Source organism: Larimichthys crocea, chromosome VIII (assembly GCF_000972845.2).
Source record: "Larimichthys crocea isolate SSNF chromosome VIII, L_crocea_2.0, whole genome shotgun sequence".
NCBI classification, from domain to species: Eukaryota; Metazoa; Chordata; class Actinopteri; family Sciaenidae; genus Larimichthys; species Larimichthys crocea.
The window spans coordinates 18,875,563-18,893,994 of NC_040018.1; the positions used below are offsets into that span (position 1 = coordinate 18,875,563).

The 18,432-nt window shown below is 38.0% G+C and overlaps 1 protein-coding gene across 3 annotated transcripts in view; it reads left to right on the plus strand.

Moving 5' to 3' along the window:
- The window catches only part of mdga1 (MAM domain containing glycosylphosphatidylinositol anchor 1), a 162,887-nt gene that overhangs the window by 94,008 nt on the left and 50,447 nt on the right, over positions 1 to 18,432 (plus strand). For all 3 annotated transcript variants that reach the window (XM_027281803.1, XM_027281804.1, XM_027281805.1), the window contains 2 exons: positions 4,066 to 4,262; positions 6,757 to 6,889. In XM_027281803.1, the coding sequence (XP_027137604.1) occupies positions 4,066 to 4,262; positions 6,757 to 6,889 (330 nt within the window). The remainder of the gene's footprint in view (positions 1 to 4,065; positions 4,263 to 6,756; positions 6,890 to 18,432) is intronic.

Genomic DNA, 18,432 nt, shown 5'->3' on the forward strand with positions numbered 1-18,432 from the left:
TGCAGTGGCATAAAAACTCTAATCCAAAATAATGTAATGGAAAACACCTGCAGAGAAACCACACCCAGAGTAGAGGAGGAGGAAGGGACACACTCAGAGGATGTCACATACATAACTGTGACCTTGTAGATTTCAAGCTAGTGTGGGACTTTAATTGTGTGTGTTCTGTCTTTGTTCTGTTTATTCTTCCTGTATATTTTTTTTTATTCTGTGCCTTTTCAGTCTCTGACAATACAAACAACTTTACAAAATAAGCTAATGCTCAAAAACTGAAAATTGTTTGTTGTTTTTTAAAGTAAAGACTACTTGCCAGTACTGCTAGAAAGTTGCTGTGTATTTTGGGCTGAGTTCTCAACTGTACACATATGTATATGCTATATATTCAGTCATAGTACCAACTATATGAAAAACTACAGTGTGTTTGGTCTGGAAAGGGCAGCTGCTACTTTTTTTTTTTTTTTTTTTTTTTTTTTTTTACACATAGTGATATTGTGCTTTACCCACAGGTATGTGTCCAAGCTAATGGCCACGCTCTATGGGAGAGCTAAAATGTCTTTGTGTCAGCACCAGTGGTGTCAAAGCACAAAACAATGCTAGACCCCCAGTGCGGCGTGAAATTTGGATGTGCAGATGTACATTAAAAGCTGTGGCTAACAAAAACAGTGCAATTGATCTAAGCTGTGTGCAAAGGCAGGACTTTGGGGAAATCAGAAGCTTCATTAAAGTTTCATATTGTATTTTTGTACACTTGCAGTTTCATCTTGTGTCTCTATTTACTTAAGGGCCCAAACTGAGTAAAGTTAGACCCACCCTGGGAGTTTGGAATATAAAAGCTTTTACAACACAATTGTCATGTGAAAAAAAAAGGCTGTAAAAGTACTGTCATTGCTTTATCCAAGACCCCAGTAAAGGGATTTTAAAATATAAGGCCAGCAGGAACAGATTTTTTTCTCTTTCGTTTGTGTGTGAGTTCCAGTGGGATGATTGTTTAATGTTGTTTGTTAGTACTGTGCAAATACACCAGATTGTGCTTGCAGTATTAGTGAATTGTGTTTTTGTTATGTTTACTATTAACTTGCAACTATTTGTGCAGTCAGAATTCTTGTGGCTGTATATTATGAATGTACAACGTGAACCTGAGTGACTTTACAGCCTGGTTTTTCAGTAGGTGGTCCTGGGGGATATTATTGTTTGACCTTTTTTTTTTTTTTTTTTTGTAAAAATACACATTAATCCAATATATTATTAGACAAATAACATTCCTAAAAAACGTAACTTCAGACAGCACTGATGATGACAGGTAGCTGTGTTACGGTGGTAGAGCACGTTGTCATTTGTGAGCACATTGGACAGGAAGCACTGTAGGTGATGTGCAGTTGGGACCTTGCATGGCAGCTTTTGATTGTGTGTGTGGATGGGTGAAGTGCTGTGTGTAAAAGTGTTTACAAAAAACGTTGTACAAAAAGTATTGGTAGATATATAAATAGCACCTTATTGATATATATCAATGTAAAGTCCGTTTTTTATAAAAGGCTACCCACAAATCCTCATCCAGTCATGTGAACTAACACTATAGGCTGCCTATTGTAGGTCTAGATAAATATGCAACACTATTTTATACAATATATAGAGTAGTGTGTAGAAGTGTCCTTGCTCCATCTTTCTATCAGCTACAGGGTCCTTGGCCTCAAAAACGCTGAATACCTCTATTCTGTATTGTCCCTTTACAGTTACGTGATGTTCTTGAGAATCTACTTGTCTGTGTCTGCATCTGTCTGTGTCACTCTGTCTTTTCACTTTTTCCACATTCACCAGATCCATAGTGTCACAAAACAGACAGAATGACAGATAGTCACTCACTGTCTGACACACAGACCTGCGCGCACACACAGCATTAGTCAGCTTAGATTCCACCTGCGCTGCAAATGATCTGTGAAAATCATACAGAAATCCTGTGCCAGTCTTAGACAAACACACACAAACACGCACTCACACACACACACACACATAGGCATGAGCATATTCACAAATTGAAGTAAAGGTGCTTGCCCTTTTGCCAGATCTCTTTCACACACACATGCACACGTGGCAGAACCAACAGGCAGATATCTTTTAATAGCTGCCCAGGTTTGAAGGCCTTTTGCTGGCAGCTTTTAGAGAGACTGGTGGTACCTCACTGTCAGTTTCCTGCTGGGCCTTTTGTCCGAGCCTGTTGGTTGTGGTTTTATAAATGATGGCATCCACAGGAAGATGAAAGGAAGGGAAACAGGTGAGCACTTCACAAAGCAAAGAACTGAATCACTGAGAAAATCTCAAGTAAGAGAGATATAAAAATACTTCACTGCATTAAAGTAAGCAGCTTAGCCAGGTCAGACACAGTATATGAAGCTTAAATGTGTCCGTTTTCTTCCATTTATCCATTTCCAGTGCTAGAATAATAAGAATAAGAATCTATTTTAAAGGTGGTAATGAATTGTTTTAACCACAGCTAATATCAGAACATTTGAATTCATATAAAAATCCATCAATATGTTTTGCAATAATTTTCTTACTAAATATAATAGCATCCTTCAACTCAGTGAAAGCAATTATTGTGAGATCTGACCTGTTTTACTAATCCATTATTCATTATACAGTATATGGCTTAGTTGTTGCTTTTAGCACAGGCATCACATCAAAAGAGAAAAAGAATTTGACAGCATGCCAGCTTTCTTTGTTAAAGATAATTTTAAAGGACATCTATATTCACAAGTGTTTAGATTATCATACTTTCCCATGCGCAATGCCTCTTCTTTTCTTTTCTTTTGAGTCACAAAACTTATGTGTATGAGTTCAAGCTGCCTTTATATGTTCACGTGTGTGCCAGTCTTTTCCCAAAGCTTTAACCTTAAAACCACAAAAGTGTGTGTGTGTGTGTGTGTGTGTGTGTGTGTGTGTGTGCATATGCCTGTGTATGACACAACCCTCATGTGACAGCTGTGCCCTTTTTCAAAAGCACTCTCAAATGTCTTAACCAAAACGTACATTCAATTCAAATAGCCACCACCAAACACCCACCACTTTCCTGTAGCTTGTACCTCACTGACTTAGTAGCGTACAGCAGGTTTAATACAGGAAAAAGGACAAGGGCAGAGAAAAGAGAAAAGGAGGTAAGAAGGAAGAAGAGGGTAAAATGGAAAGGCAGGAAAAGGAAAGAAAAGACTACCCTGGAGTTGGCATAAATTGTTTCCATGATGTTTGAAGTCCGCAACCGTCCAATTAGGCTGTAAAGAATCAGGATTACACACACACACACACACACACACACACACACACACACACACACACACACACACACATACAGAACTCTGCCCTGTAAGAGACAGAGGAGGAGAGGATGGAGAGGGACGGGTGGTGATGAGGAGTGAAAGTGGCAGTGTGTTTTGGAGCGATGGCAGAAACCAGGAGAGGGGGGTGGGGGAGGGGCAGCCTCCATGCCTGTGACAGCAGCTGAAATCCTATCCAGTGGAGGAAAAGGGAGATGACACTCCCATGAAGGAAATGTTAAGGGAAACTAGGCAAGTGGAGAGAAAGAGATAAAAATGACAGAAAAACAAACAAACATATAAATCTAGTGTGTGAGAGAGTCACAGCTAGAGAGGGAAATGGCAAAATGCACAGATTGTTTGGATAGTGATGCTCGTTAGAAGCTATGATCAATAAGCAACTGTTTGGACAGTTTTGGTCAGTTTGGCTGGGCCATTCAGCCAACAAACAGCACTTGTGTGCCCTTATTTACAGTTGTGTCCCAGTTACCAAATCCCATCTCTGCCACAAAAAATATTGCCAATGTTTTGCACAGACAAGGTTACATCATACAAGCTGAAGGGTATTTTATGACTCCATATAGTCTGAAACTGTTATAAAACTGTACCTTGTGGTTTTCTTGCTGTTTATTTTTGTGTGTGACACAGCAAGGCCTTAATGAACAAGCTTCTGGATTGTAATAACCAATATTCTTCCCCTTGCAACAATATCTGAGTTTTCATGTTTTCATTTTCTCTGTTTCTTTGCTGTGTTTTACAGATCTCGACATACCAGTTCTGACGGTGCACCAGACCATCAGCGACGTGCGTGGCAGTTACTATCAGGAGAAGACGGTGTTCCTGCGTTGCACCGTCAACTCCAACCCTCCTGCACGGTTCATCTGGAAACGTGGGAACATGCTCATTGAACAGAGCAAGGACAACGGAGTGGACATCTATGAACCGCTTTACACTCAGGTACACACAAACACATGCGCAGCACAGACACTGCCAGGTGCGCAGCACAGACACTGCCAGGTGCGCAGTTGCGTCCCGCTTTCTGCTTTTCTCTTTAAGAAGTGCCTCACAAACTGAATTGTATCCTTTTCTTCTTATTTCTTGTCTTGGGAAAACTCATTCACTGTAAATCTCTCGCTTGCTTTTATCTATTTTATAAAAATCTTTTCTGTCTAAAATTCACTATTAGAGCACTATGATTGTGACAGGAACTGAACCAAATATTCATTAAACCGCTTCCCCAGTGACCACCCTGAGGCTTTAACCTTAACTTCACATGACATGTCTGTACATTTCTCCACATTCTGGAGCGGTGTGCATGGGTCTCTTGTAAGAGTAATACATTTAAAAATTTAGAGGATCATGTCATATTTAGTTAACCAGAGGGTCCAGCTTGGACCATGTTGCTGAGTCTACTGGTGGCTGAAAGTTCGCCTCCTGGACACTGCCATGGTACTCAGGAGCATCAAGCCTAACTTATTGGAGTGCCAACTATATGGCGGCCCTGTTATTCTGACATCTCTCAACTAATGCAGGTCCTGTATGTGCACATTTTGTGTTTAAACCTTTTTAAGAGGGATTCAGGGGTTTTGCAGTCACTGCTGTTCTTCCTTAATATATCCATGGTTGTCTCACATTATCAGACAAAACACACACACACCAAGGGGACCAGTCACAGTTGTTGTGGTGGTCTGCATCACCACAACACGGTTATGTTTTTGGAAAGGTGCACGTCAGGCTATAGAGTAGTGTGTGATAGTGCCACCCTGATTTAATGTACAATTATAAATCAGGCTTCAGGCTTCATGATCAAAGATAGTTAAGTTCATTTTACTTCTACACTTCTGCCCATATTTGTCTGAAAAGTGAAGCCCATGAGGAACTGTCTTAAACCTTAAACCAGTATTTTGTCCAGTGGCCAGCAGGGGGGAGAACATTTGGCTGTCTTGACTTCTCATTTGATTTATTACCCCAGTAAATAGTTTCCTCATGAGATTAGGGCATTAATCTCTAGTTTCAAGTCTTCTTCATTGCAGCATGATGTTCATTTTATAAATTATGGCCCCATTTAGAGTAAATCAGATGATAAAGCAGGGTATGATTTAGAGCGTGGCTACCTTGTGATTGTCAAGTCATTCTCAGCGAGTCAATCCAGAACAAAACAAGCTCACAAAACTTAGATCAAACTGTCAAACTAGGCAGTGCTCATTGAATAAAAACAAAGATTATACAGATCATTCTGCACAGCCACACTCATCCAAATGTGGTCATGTCTGGCTTTGCAAGAACTTGACATTTCTAAACTAAAATCTGCAGATGTAGGTATTTAGATTTTTCTAGGTGGAATGTGCTGTGACATCACAGCTCCTGTTAAGTTACGTTAGCTGGCCTGTCTGCCTGAGCAGAGAGCAGCTGTGCACACTCTCACATTGAAAGATGTGCATTGTGGTGACAGATGGGCTGAGATGTGCTTAGTGTGCTTAGACAATCGCACAACTTGTTACATCAGAAAAACACCAATGACGATTATTCATAACAACAAAATGCAAGGATGCTGGGAGATGGCCTTGAAATACATGAGAAGCCTGGTTAAAAGGGGGGGTGTGCTCGCAACTATGTAACCAAATAATAAAAATAAACAGTCCCCAAGCCTGATCTCCCAGTTCAAGCACAATTGTTGCATTGGCACATCGGCGCCCTTTTTTCTCCACTTATCAAAGAATCAGTCAGCCACAAAGCAGAGCCTCTTGAGTTCAATTAGCCAGCGAGCAGATATCTTCCCATGGCTGCCTCAGACACTGTTAGCCCATCACCAACTCCAGCAGACAGACAGTCACTGTATTAGATAGAATGTCTTGATCTGAAGAATCACCTGTGTTGTTAAAAGAGATGTGTGACTATCTCTGTGTGTCCAAGAGAGTATTTATGTGCATGAAGCACACAGAAAGCTACTAGAGTAGTAAGAGACATTGTTTTATGAGTAGTGCGAGAGAGGATGGTGGGATTTGGCTTTTCTCTTTCAGGTCAGATCACATTCATTTTCATAATGGTCTCATTGTGAAAGCCATTTAAAATTCATTATTCATATTACTTTATATGTAGATCTGAGACACTTTAGTTGATAATCAGGGCATGTCAGGCATACAAACACAGTATGTGTGTGTGTGTGTGTGTGTGTGTGTGTGTGCGTAGATGCATGCATGCATCTGTGTCTGTTTTTTGACCCTGTTTATCACACTGTGGCTCATCAAATATTGAAGTAATTTTACACAAGATCACAACCCAGTTTAGAAAGGCCTGGAATAAAAATGACTTGTAATTGATGTAATGTATGCAATGAAAATGTGGACATATTAGGATTCACTGTTTTAAAGAAAGTGTACTACTTTTTTTTTTTTGTTATGTAGCATGCAGCATGATACAGTTGTGTGTGTGTGTGTTTTGTCTCTTCTAGGGTGAGACCAAGGTGCTGAAGCTGAAAAACCTAAGACCCAAGGACTTTGCTGATTACACGTGCCAGGTGTCAGTCCGCAATGTGTGCAACATCGAAGATAAGTCGGTCACCTTCAGGCTCACCAATGCCACAAGTAAGTTGTTTGACTGTTGTTTTGTTTGACAGAGAAATGCTTCAAATGCTTGTGTGGACACAGACATGTGTACATACGTTTATAAAGCCAAGATTGTTTTTCCTCTGCTATCAATTTCTTCCTCTTTCTCCCATCCCATCCATCTTTTCTCTGCATAGTCATAGCGTCTTGGCTCAACATCTTTTGCTCTCCTTCTCTCATTGTTAAAATGTCACCCATCTTTACTTGTGCAGGAAATAGCATTCTCCTTTCATCCTCTCATTTTCTCTCTTCCTTTATTCTCTCTCTCTGTCCCCTTTTTCTTTCTTTTCATGGGTTTTTCCCCTGCCCTTTGACTTTCTACTCACATTTGCTCTCAGTCTCTGTATCGCTTCACCTGCCTCCCAGTGTGCTATATTGCCCATCTGTCTTGTTTTTCTATTGCTGAGAGCTCATGTCAGAGCCGTCAGCTGTAATTCAGTTGTCACACTCTCTGTTATCTCCAATTCACTCTACACCCCTCTGTCCATCTGCACGCCATCGCCCGGCAACTCTGTTACTTAGGACAACATCGTTGCGGTTGACAATCCTGTCAGGTTTGTTACGGTCAGACTGATACACCACAAGGGGAAGCCCAGTGCTTGTGCAGAATTTTTTATTCTTTTTTTTTTCTGTCGTGTTCGTTTTTCTCTTCTACTCTCCCTTTCTTCTTGCTTCATTTTCTAAATGCCAGACTGCCAGAATGTACGTTGTTCAATCTTTCTAGACAATTACATGATTTATAGCAATATGTGTGTTTTTCAAACATATTATCAATTCCTTTTATTAGTGTGATTGCATAAATGTGAAACGTCCTTGTTATCATATTTAATGAAACATGGTAGTTTTCTTCATACTCAAGAGCTTTTTGAAGATAAGAGGACCATTCAGGGGTTCTCGTCTCAATCCAGTCTTTCTCACGGTCAGAGGGCACTGAATAGATGTACACTGAAAATATGAATAGAGCAAACATAATGATGGATTTAAATGAAAGGAGGATTTAGAGAAGTAATCATCTGGCTAAAATATGTTTCTTTATATCAAACTAGTTTTACGAAAATTAAATATTAATATTCCCTTAAAGTAATAATTCGACATTTTTGGAATTACTCTTCCTTTCCTCAAAGTTATATATAATATATATATATATATATATAGATATATATATATATATATATATATATATATAGCTTCTCCCTCTACAAGAATGTTCAAAGCTCAATAATTAAATCTTAAATGTTATATCTATCTGCATGTCTATCTATCCAAAAACTGAAATGTGAAACAGCAAGCAATTCATGTTTTGGTTTTGAGGTTGGTTAATACAACTGTCAAATTGCAGGTTTCTTCAGTAATAGAGCTGTATTTTTTGTAGTATTAAGAAAATTATTGGTCTTTTTAGATGCTTCAGTGTTTTTTGCCACATTTTTTATGATGGCCACAGGTGTCCATGACTTCCCTTTACTTTTTATTTACAGACTTTGAACTGAGGGAGAGCTTATCAGTTGAGCAATAAGGCCTCTTTTAGATAAGAGATAATGTTCCCCAGGAGTCTTCTAAAGTGAGCTAAAGGGAGATAAAAAAAATAAAAAAGAAACCCATCAAAGAAGAGAACAAACTTGTGATGAAGTTAAGAGGAGTGGGAGCAGAATTTAGAATCTCTCTGAAAGACTGGGCATGAGAAAGACATGGTGAGAGATAGATATAGAAGGAGGAGGAAATGAAAAACTGAAACAGAAAATGAGAGAAATGTTCAGGAAAATCGAGTGATGAATAGGTTTCAGGTGAATTCTGTAGCTCACAGACTTGATTAAAGCAGACAACACATAAGGTCATCTATCTATCTCTATATATAGACTGTATAATTCTCAAAAAGTGTAAGACCAGGCTGTCAAACCTCCACAACAGCCTTCTAACTTAAGTAATTTAGGATCTTATGTACATAGCAAACATCTAAAACCTACTGTATTAGGAATTAGTTTTATTCGCAATTTGGAATATTGTCATTTAAATTTTTGGAGTTGATCATTTTTGGGTTGATATTGCTGATATTGATTTGAAATTGCGTGTGGTTATGCTTAGACATTTATAATGCAATTACTTCTGTGAACCAATCATTTAAAAAAAAAAACTGTTTTCCTTATTTAACAGAAAAATACAATGTACACTTTCTGAATTCAAGTTGAACTCTTTTACCAAAGATTAGCTGCCATGTTAACTCATCTAAGCACGAACAGAAACAAAATAAAACCATGACAAGTAAAATTTCGAAATATTCTGGTGTAGATAATTGCAGCAGTTTCCTGTCGGAAAAGGTTGTCTTACTGATGATTTTAAGTGGCTACACTTTGTGCTGTTGTCCCTGTCCATAGACATACCACCAACTTTGATACCATATATGCATTTTAACTATTTCAAGTCATATTCCTAGAGGCTTGAGGCTTTTCCAGAGAATTTTATAAACATCTTTTGTAAAACAGTCACGAGTGTTCCAAACAGGTAGAAAAAGGAAAACAAATAGGTGTTAATGCTCAAGCTGTATGTGATGGGTGTTCTTCACTCTTATTCCCTCTTTCTTCCTGTCCTTCCCTCTTGGACTCCTGTGGCTGAGATCGATTGTATGCCCACGGCTCAGTCAACACACACAGAAACAGCCATAATAACAATAAGAGTCTGCCTGGTGTTGGCATACAGGCTCAGAGACTTGCCAGAACAGCCAATCTGTCTGGACCTCACAGCCTCACACAAACCACACTGCTTAGTCTGTGTGATTATGTGTGTGTGTTTATAGTTTTTCTCCATTCCTAAACACATTTCTTAAAATAAACCTCAAGTTAACTGCATTGACATGTTTCCCCAAGCTATACACCCACCACCCTGAACCTCACATTGTGCCACCATAACAAAGAACAGGCATCATTTTAGTAAACTCTAGATACTCATTGAGTCTCTGTACTCTCTGCCTCTTTGCCAGCCAAGAATTATGGAGGGCGCGTTGGCAATTATGAATTAAGGTTTTGATAGATTTTTGGATACAAATTCAAGAGACTCCTTGTGCAGGAGAGCATGGAGAACCATTCACAGAAAGACCAAGCTCAAATCCATCAGAGAAGCGAAATGTCAAAAGGCAATGAAATAGATGACATGCTTTGCTTGAATGGCTTTTGGTGACATGGTTCACCCCACACAGAAATTAAACTTTGTTTATCTCGTTGAAATGTACTGCACAAAGCACAGACCTAGGATGGTAATTTCTAAATCACATTAGATGCTACTAGTCCAGTGTGAATAGGACTAAAACTGTCAAAATGTGTGTTTTGAAAATACAAATAGAGGTAAAATAAGCAAAATAAACTATGGTAAAATGTTCTGCCTACTCTCCTATTAGTATCTCACAATGTCCATAGTTGCACCACTGGCGACCTGTACAATTACCGTCCAGGTAACTGTATTTCTGCTGAGAACTGTAATTGATCTCATTCGGTCGACTGCCCCTACTGAAAGCGTTTAGCTAGATGCTGTAGTTGTGCACCTGAACACATTTTAGCCACAACATTCAAGACAATATGAAAAGATGAAGAGGAAAAGTGGGAATAATGTAATAACATGGTTTTAAAATGAATTCAGCTAGAGACAAATAACACCACTTTTCAGAGTAAACCATTAATGTAAACAAAATGATGTTTTCTGAGAAAATCACACTTTAAATCTCCAAAATAACAAGACAAGTGACAGATGGGGAAACAGAAAAGAAGCAGAGGACAGAGGAAATGAAATACGCAGAGGGTAGAGAGAGGGAGAAATAGACAGATGGACAAAGAGACGGAGAATTGTAAAAGAAGAAAACCAACAATGAGTTGCTGTATTGTTTCTTATCTTCTACAATATTTATCTAATGAGCGTATTTTGTTATTCCCCACTGAGGTGCCTTTTGTCCTTGTAGCGTCAGTCACTGCTCAGATTAGATTCATCCAACTAGGTCATGCCATCACCGCTGATTCTCCGTGCTGGGACAAGGAGATTGATTGATTTTTATATCATAATCCCAACCTGGGATTTGAGTACAGGGCTTCTGCCCCTTCCAGTAACTGCTGACAGTGGCTAAATCCTCTTCCCTTGCCTCTCATAAAAATAAAGCGGCAATGCTCTGGAGCTTGTCATGTTATTTAAAGTGGAGTACAGGGGTGGACGGGGTTAATGGAACAGGGCCTGGATTTGTGAAAGGATGGAGCAAAACAGTAGATTGCATTAGATTGACATCCACTATGACTAAATACCTCCACTGACCATAACCGTGGCACACACAATCGTGGCCTGATATTTTTTATAATATTAAAGTTACAAGTTTTAAAACAGACCAGATAGAAAGAAGACAGGGCAGTCATTTATCATTTACTATTTCATTTGAAGTTAAAACTTGCACCATGAGGTACAAGTGGGCTCCTGTAGAGGTCTAGGTAGCATAATAAAATCATAAAACAGGAATGTGTCTGGACAGTAAATGGGTATAGTCAGTGGTGTAGTAGTGCCTGGAGAAGGGGTTATGCTCAATTTACTTAATTCATGCCTGATTTTTCTTTTTCTTTAATCCAACCTGTCCAGAGAAGGATAAACACCCTGTTATGAACAGACTACTTTTGCATATTTAGCTCTCCCCAAAATGGACCAGTATTATTTGCACATTGTCACATAAGGATTATTATGAAATTAACATTAGCCACAGAAAAGGTGCAGAGATAACTACGTAATTATGTATTTTGGGTATTGCTTACTCCATCCACTAAAATTGGACAATGCCTTCCCCATCCTAGGAAAAAAATCAACAATTAACTGAACGCTGCTGAATGGATTTAGATACACTCAGTGCCAACTGAAAATGAAATAGGTATACTCCACTCAGATAAAAAGAGAAATTGGCTCTTAACAACAATCACGTTATAAGTACTTTTCAGTTTTATATAACATTGATTTTATTGAAAATTCTCCATTATGAAGCTTTTTATGTCGAGATTGATGCTAATTTGGAAACTCTTTTTCATTTATGAATAATTCTGGTATGTTGGAAGGAGGAAACACACTCACACACACACACAAACACACACACACACACAGACGCCGTGATTTAAAGCATTTTACACACAGAGAGAATTTTGAGAGTCAGCCAGTAAATCTGAATGACGGGAGAGTTGATTCAGTCTTTTATTGATTACTGTAACTCTTACTACAATATACCTTCACAATAATATGACAGTTGTACAAGTGTGTAATATATATATGATAAGATCAATAGGTGGCAAAGGCTCTTACGTATGAATTCCCCCATGAAAAGTTGAGGATCAATGAGCAATCTGCAATAACCTTTAGTACTGTAAAACCTCTGTGATGGGACATTGTACAGTACTTCATCTGTGCAGTCAGTTTTATGTCAGGCTATAATCCATGTCTGACAGTGGTCATGTGGAAAGAGAGAAAAATGCATTTAACATCATCTAACATCTAAAAGCTTTGTTTAAAGTTATTGTTTGTTCATCCATTACAATATTTACTGATTGCTTATATTTGTTTATTTTCATACAAATATAAGTTTATATATTTATCGTATAGATCATGCGCTCTATAAGTTTAGGTTAAAGACATCCTACAGGAATTATGACACTGTTCATTCCAGACATTTCTCCACCAGTGTTACTGTAGATCCAGTCCAGACTGGGGATCAGTGTGGGGATATAAAGGCACACCACTGGCGAGAATCAATTTGCTTGTAAGACTGCTTTGATCTTTTTTTTTTGTTACTGGAAGGGGCTTTAAGAATCTCACAATTTCTGTTTTTCGCCCGCTGCATTTGACCTTTCCAGTTTTAAAACACATTGCTTTAACTATACAAGTGTGTACGCAGCCTCTTTCCAGCAGTCTTCTGTTCAACACTCAAACAAATTTACACACATTTATACCCAAGAGCTGCACTGTACAAATGAATGAGACCAACAGTGGTTAATGATTTAAATTGGCAACTTACAGGTCTTTCAATATGTCTATAAACAGACCAGTTTACATTGTATTTAATGTACAAATTAAATTTGTATTTGTGTAACTGAAAATGCATGAGCAAGCATGAGTTTGTAAGTCCTTTAACAATAGCTGATATACACATACATCCAGGTAAACAAATATGAATGGACACACATGCAGGCACACTATGGAAAAACACACAGGCACATTACTGCTGATGGTTCAGTATTCACGCATGTAAATAACAAATATACAATACAATACATACACGTGCGTGCACACTTTCAGTGTCAATATTTTTTCAAATATTTTTTTCTCCATATTCACTGTCACTTTCACAGACAGACAGACATTTTCACTTGCCACAGTTGTAAAATCAGTTGTCATTAATAAGTTTATTCTAATTGATTCATCTGTGCTCACTTTGACATGTCAGAATGTTTCCAACTCTGTTGTTTTTTCTTTTTAATTATCATTGTTTTTTTTTAATATATATTCTTTCATTTTAATTGGTTTTATCACAATGCATTTGAAATTGAAATCAACATTTGAGGACAGCTTTTCAATTTTTCCATTAAACTATATAGTATTCTTAAATAAATAGAATACCTTAAGGTAGTGAAGAAGCAGTGGGTTGACCACAGTGCAGTGCACTTAAAATGCTCGGGGCTTCTTCTTCTCACCTAGCTTCAGAGTATAATATCTGTGCATTGATGTAATAACAATATATTTTGGAATATTTTGTTATGATGGCACCAAGAATCAACAGTTGCTTGTTGGCAAACCCCTAGGCCAACCCAAAGGTGACAACTTTCAGGGCACACAACATTAACACACAGCACCTGTCAGAATAAACCTCTATATAAATCAACATTTAAGCATTTATTTCCAGCTGATCCTTCCCCCCAAAAAACAAACAACCTATCTGCCTTTCCTTCACTGATGAATTAAATCCTGCAAATCCAAAAACATAGTAAGGATGTGTGAGAGAAAGCTAGTTATACAGAGAGTGCAGTGAATGGAAAATGCAGAAAGAATGAGAACTAGATATAGAGATGGAGACAAGGGAAGGTAAAGACACAGATATTGAAGATACCGAAGTGACAAACTGACAGGGAGAAAAGGAAGAGAGCGAGTGAGAAAGTGCGAGCGTGGAAGAGAGAGGCATTTGTTACCTGGTTGTAAACCGCTGTGCTGCACATAAATCCCATTACTTTTGGAAGAGTGCTGGCTGATCCCACCGTTACCGTCACCCACGCATCCCCAGGAAATTGAAGCTATAATTCTCAAATCCTCAGTTCCTCCCCCCATTTTGCTTCACATAGAGTGTTCTCTCTTATTTTTATTTTTATTTTTTTTCCCCCCAGACTTCTCTGGAAACTGTACTTTTGGTCGTTCCTGTTACTGAAACTTGTAATTTGTGTATTTGTTTTATGGTGACATTCACCTGCAGCGATTTTAAGTCTCCAGTTAACCTGACTTATACATTTTTTAAGTTAATGCAGAACACCACTGCACCCAGAGGAAAACCATAAACAGTATGCGTATTGCCTTTGATTATTGGACCTTAAAATGCCAGTATAATCAGTTATGACAACATATATGGTTCTGCTACAGTATATCCCCAACTGACCTGATACTTTACTGTAACTGTATTTAACAAACAGACAGATAACAAAGCAAAACAGTTTCTGTGGAGGTTCATTTAATACTTAGAAAGCTCTTCAGACCTACAGGGGTTTATGTTCCTAGCTTTGTGATTTGATAGAATGAAAGTGGACAGTGCTATTTATGTGCTGATTGCAGTTGTTACACCAGTGAAATTTCTTGTCAGCTTGAGAGCCATCACCAGTGAGGTTAGCTCAAGAGGTATCCCATTAGTGTGTGTTTTTGCGTGCATATTTTTCTCACCCTTCTAAGAGAGTACGGGTCTGTCTGTCTGCATGCACAGCACTGTGCGCGGTCTTGTATTAGTAGAAACACGCATCTGTAAACTAGTTTGCTGGGCCTCCGTGCACCTCTTTCATTACGGCGATTGCAATCTGTTAAAAAAGAGATTAGATGAGCGGATGTACTGCACAAAGTCTATTAGAGGAATGAATTGCTTCCTGTACTCTGTGGGGTCGGTCTCTCACTGAGGATTAACTCTCTCAGGTCGATAAAATCCTGGATTCTCCTCCTTCTTGTCCTCTAGAGCCCATTTAAAATAGCCTGTCTGTTTTTGAGTAAAGGTGTATACTCCTTCAAAATGCCCAAATAATATTTAAAACCTCTCAAATTAAGTCCTCTCACAATGTTCAGCAACACTGTTGGTAAACCAATTTCTTGTTTAAAAAACAAACAAAAATAAAATAGCAACAATTTCTCATAAGATCATCCATGCATAAATAATGCATTAACTAGTGCATGACATGACAGGATTTTTAAAAATCATTTAATAATCTGTGTTTGGTTTATTGAGCACACAGTGCGCAACCTGCTCTGGACTGACACACATTCACACCAGCAAGTTCTGAGCAACTCACAACTCCAATATGGGGCTTAGTGCAAAATGCATGAATCCACAATGCATCATTAACTAATGGCTCAATATTGATAATGGCTTTACAATTACAAGTTCATACTATTAACACTCATTGCAGCATGCGATCCCCCATCTCTATCCCCTGCTTTATTTGTCTTTATTTGTCAAATAAATCTGAAAAAATAAAAAATAGAAAATACAGTACATAATCAAACACTTTAACATAGAGCACAACATAACATATAACAATATATCATTTTTAGACATTCCGGTTGCTTGATAACAAGCTATTTTGAATACATTATTTATCTTACATATATACAGTATTTCATATGGTGCTCATAATACTGTAGGTACAGCATTAGGAAAGCATGAGTTCTATACCCATAATGTTCAGTCAGGCATCAATCCCTGAAAAGAATTTTAAAAATACAGAAATAACTTATAGCACATTACAAATTTTTTATATAGTACAAAGACATGTGAAAACAAATGTGTGTTTTTCATTAATTGTGATAAACTGAAAGATGGCAGTTATATTTATAAATGATGTACATGTACATGGATAAAAGTCTCTGGACCATCAAACATACAACTGCCTCCCTATCTGCTGACTACAGAGGTACTCAGACAGGACTCACAACTCAAAATCTGTCAGGACCCACACGGACATTAGTAGGAGTAACAGTGAAAAGGGTCCACTTCATCTCTTCAGCTGAAAACATCCTATTTTGGCAATTTTTGAGTGATAATAAAGGATGTCTGGAAGTGTACAATATTGTCCTTTTATTTCCCCAGCCACAATATCAGCTAATGGTACACTGCACATATTGCTGTAAATAATTCAGGTCGCTGTAAGCTCACCTGGTTCTGACTTGAAAGCATCTAAACCTATTTGAGAATGTAAGCTTCTTTCATTTTTCTTTATCCATTGAGCTGGTATGAATTCATGAAAATAAAGTATTTATCAGAGCTCTTTTTACTGCGCATGTGTTTCCAAACAAAGAGCATAATTATGTGAAGCAAATCAATTAATATAAGGAATAATGTTATTGTTTCCTTTGATTTTGTCTATAAAATTACCATGGAAATAAAGGAATAATGTGTCATTATGCCTCTATATGGTAAAGAAATAGAGTTATCAACTGCTGGTTACAGTTGCGATAGAAAACAAGCATTATCCATGTGACACAGAGGCCTAATAGAGAATACATAATTCAAGGTTTCAGGTAGACTGAGCATGTTTTAAACAATTACCTTGTTTTTCTACTCTTTTGCTGTTATAACATGGTCAAATACTTTGAGAGTGGTGACTTGGATGATGATGATTAGGAGGTGGAAACCTTTCTATATTACTCCACCAAATTCAGATTTTTAAACAGGTGACATTTTGGTCACAAACTCATTTCCCCCAGCATTACCCTCTTGTCACCCCATTTACAGCCTGTGGCAAGATATGCATAAACCTATATAACAAGATGTTGCAGATAAGATTGCCGTCTACGTGATGTGGAGGATTCTGAATGCGCTAAAAGTTTTAGGACTACACATCGCAATCACAAGTATGATCACTTGAAACAGGGTCAATACACTGTGGGGAAACCCTGTGCAGTGCACACCACATAGAGAGCCTTGTTTTGTAAAGAGGTTTTTAACAGCACACACAATTTGCCAGAAATTTTATTGCCAGAGCGTGCAACTAAGAAACCTTTAGTGGTTTTACATAAACCACAATTGCCTGCCACCATTTGCCAAAGGTAGTTTCATTATGTAATGAACAAATAAACAGGATGTGTTTACTGCAAAGGCCTTCACATGATTGAAATGCATCATTCAGTAAGTTTCAAAAACGAAACAAACATGAACAATTAACTGTTAAGATGAAACATCTTGCCCTTTCGTAGCACCTGCAGTATGTAGGCTTTGCGCAGTATTATACAGTATTTGTTTTCTTGTTTTGCCACTGCATCACATGATTTTTAGGCCACTAGGGAGCAGAATACTATCACCGTATAAAGCTGCTGTTTACTCTGGTTTAGTTTTCAGCACCACCTAGAGCTTTAGCTGCTGGATAGCTAGCACTGGATGCTACCTTTTGATTATCATTCTGCATAATAGTGGTTTTGTAAGCACTTGTTTTCTGAACACGATTAACTGCTGATGCTAAAAAATGAGTTGCTAAGAGCTATGAACTAAAAGAGACCATCAGTAACACATGAGGCAGCTGAGGGAGGTTTGACACTAAAAATAATTGTCGTATTATACAGATCATTTAATTCTGTCTCAGTATAAAATTATAATTTTTTATCATGAAGCATTGAACTGTAAAAAAAACATTCTTGAAATATTTTTGCAAGGTGCTGGTGTAACTTGATAACTTGTAAGTAAACTCACCACCACAGAATTATTGAGTCTAAATTGTGTTGTGATGGATGGAGGAATGATGAAGGGTTATTTTAGCACCACCACTTGCTGATTGCACAATTTCACATTTTATGACCAATTTAGTGCTGCAAAATACCATATATTCACTTGTTACACTTATTATTCAATACAGTAAGTCACAGAGATAGCATATAATTTGCCACAATTGCTGAATGCTGAGCTGGGAATCCTCACTCGCAGCTGGCAAAGTTACACACAGCCACCAGGGACATACTGAAAGAGGGAGCCTGTGAGTCACTACTCCCACCCTCACTAGATTTATGGCAAGTAGAATTAAACTCCACACAGACTCTTTTATACTGGACAGATAATATGTATATAGCCTCCACACAGTAGAATTAGTGCACTTTCATTAACAAAATGAAGAAGTACTTGCAGATACAGTAAAGTACTGTACAGTCATCAGTCTAAGTGATGAGCCATCAGCTGGCACACACGATATTTATTAGCTGTTGTTTTCCTGACAACTCCATCTGCTACTCCTGGTGATGGTTTAAAAGTAAAACATTTTAAACGTTAACAATGCCCTGCCCTTTTTTAGAGTACT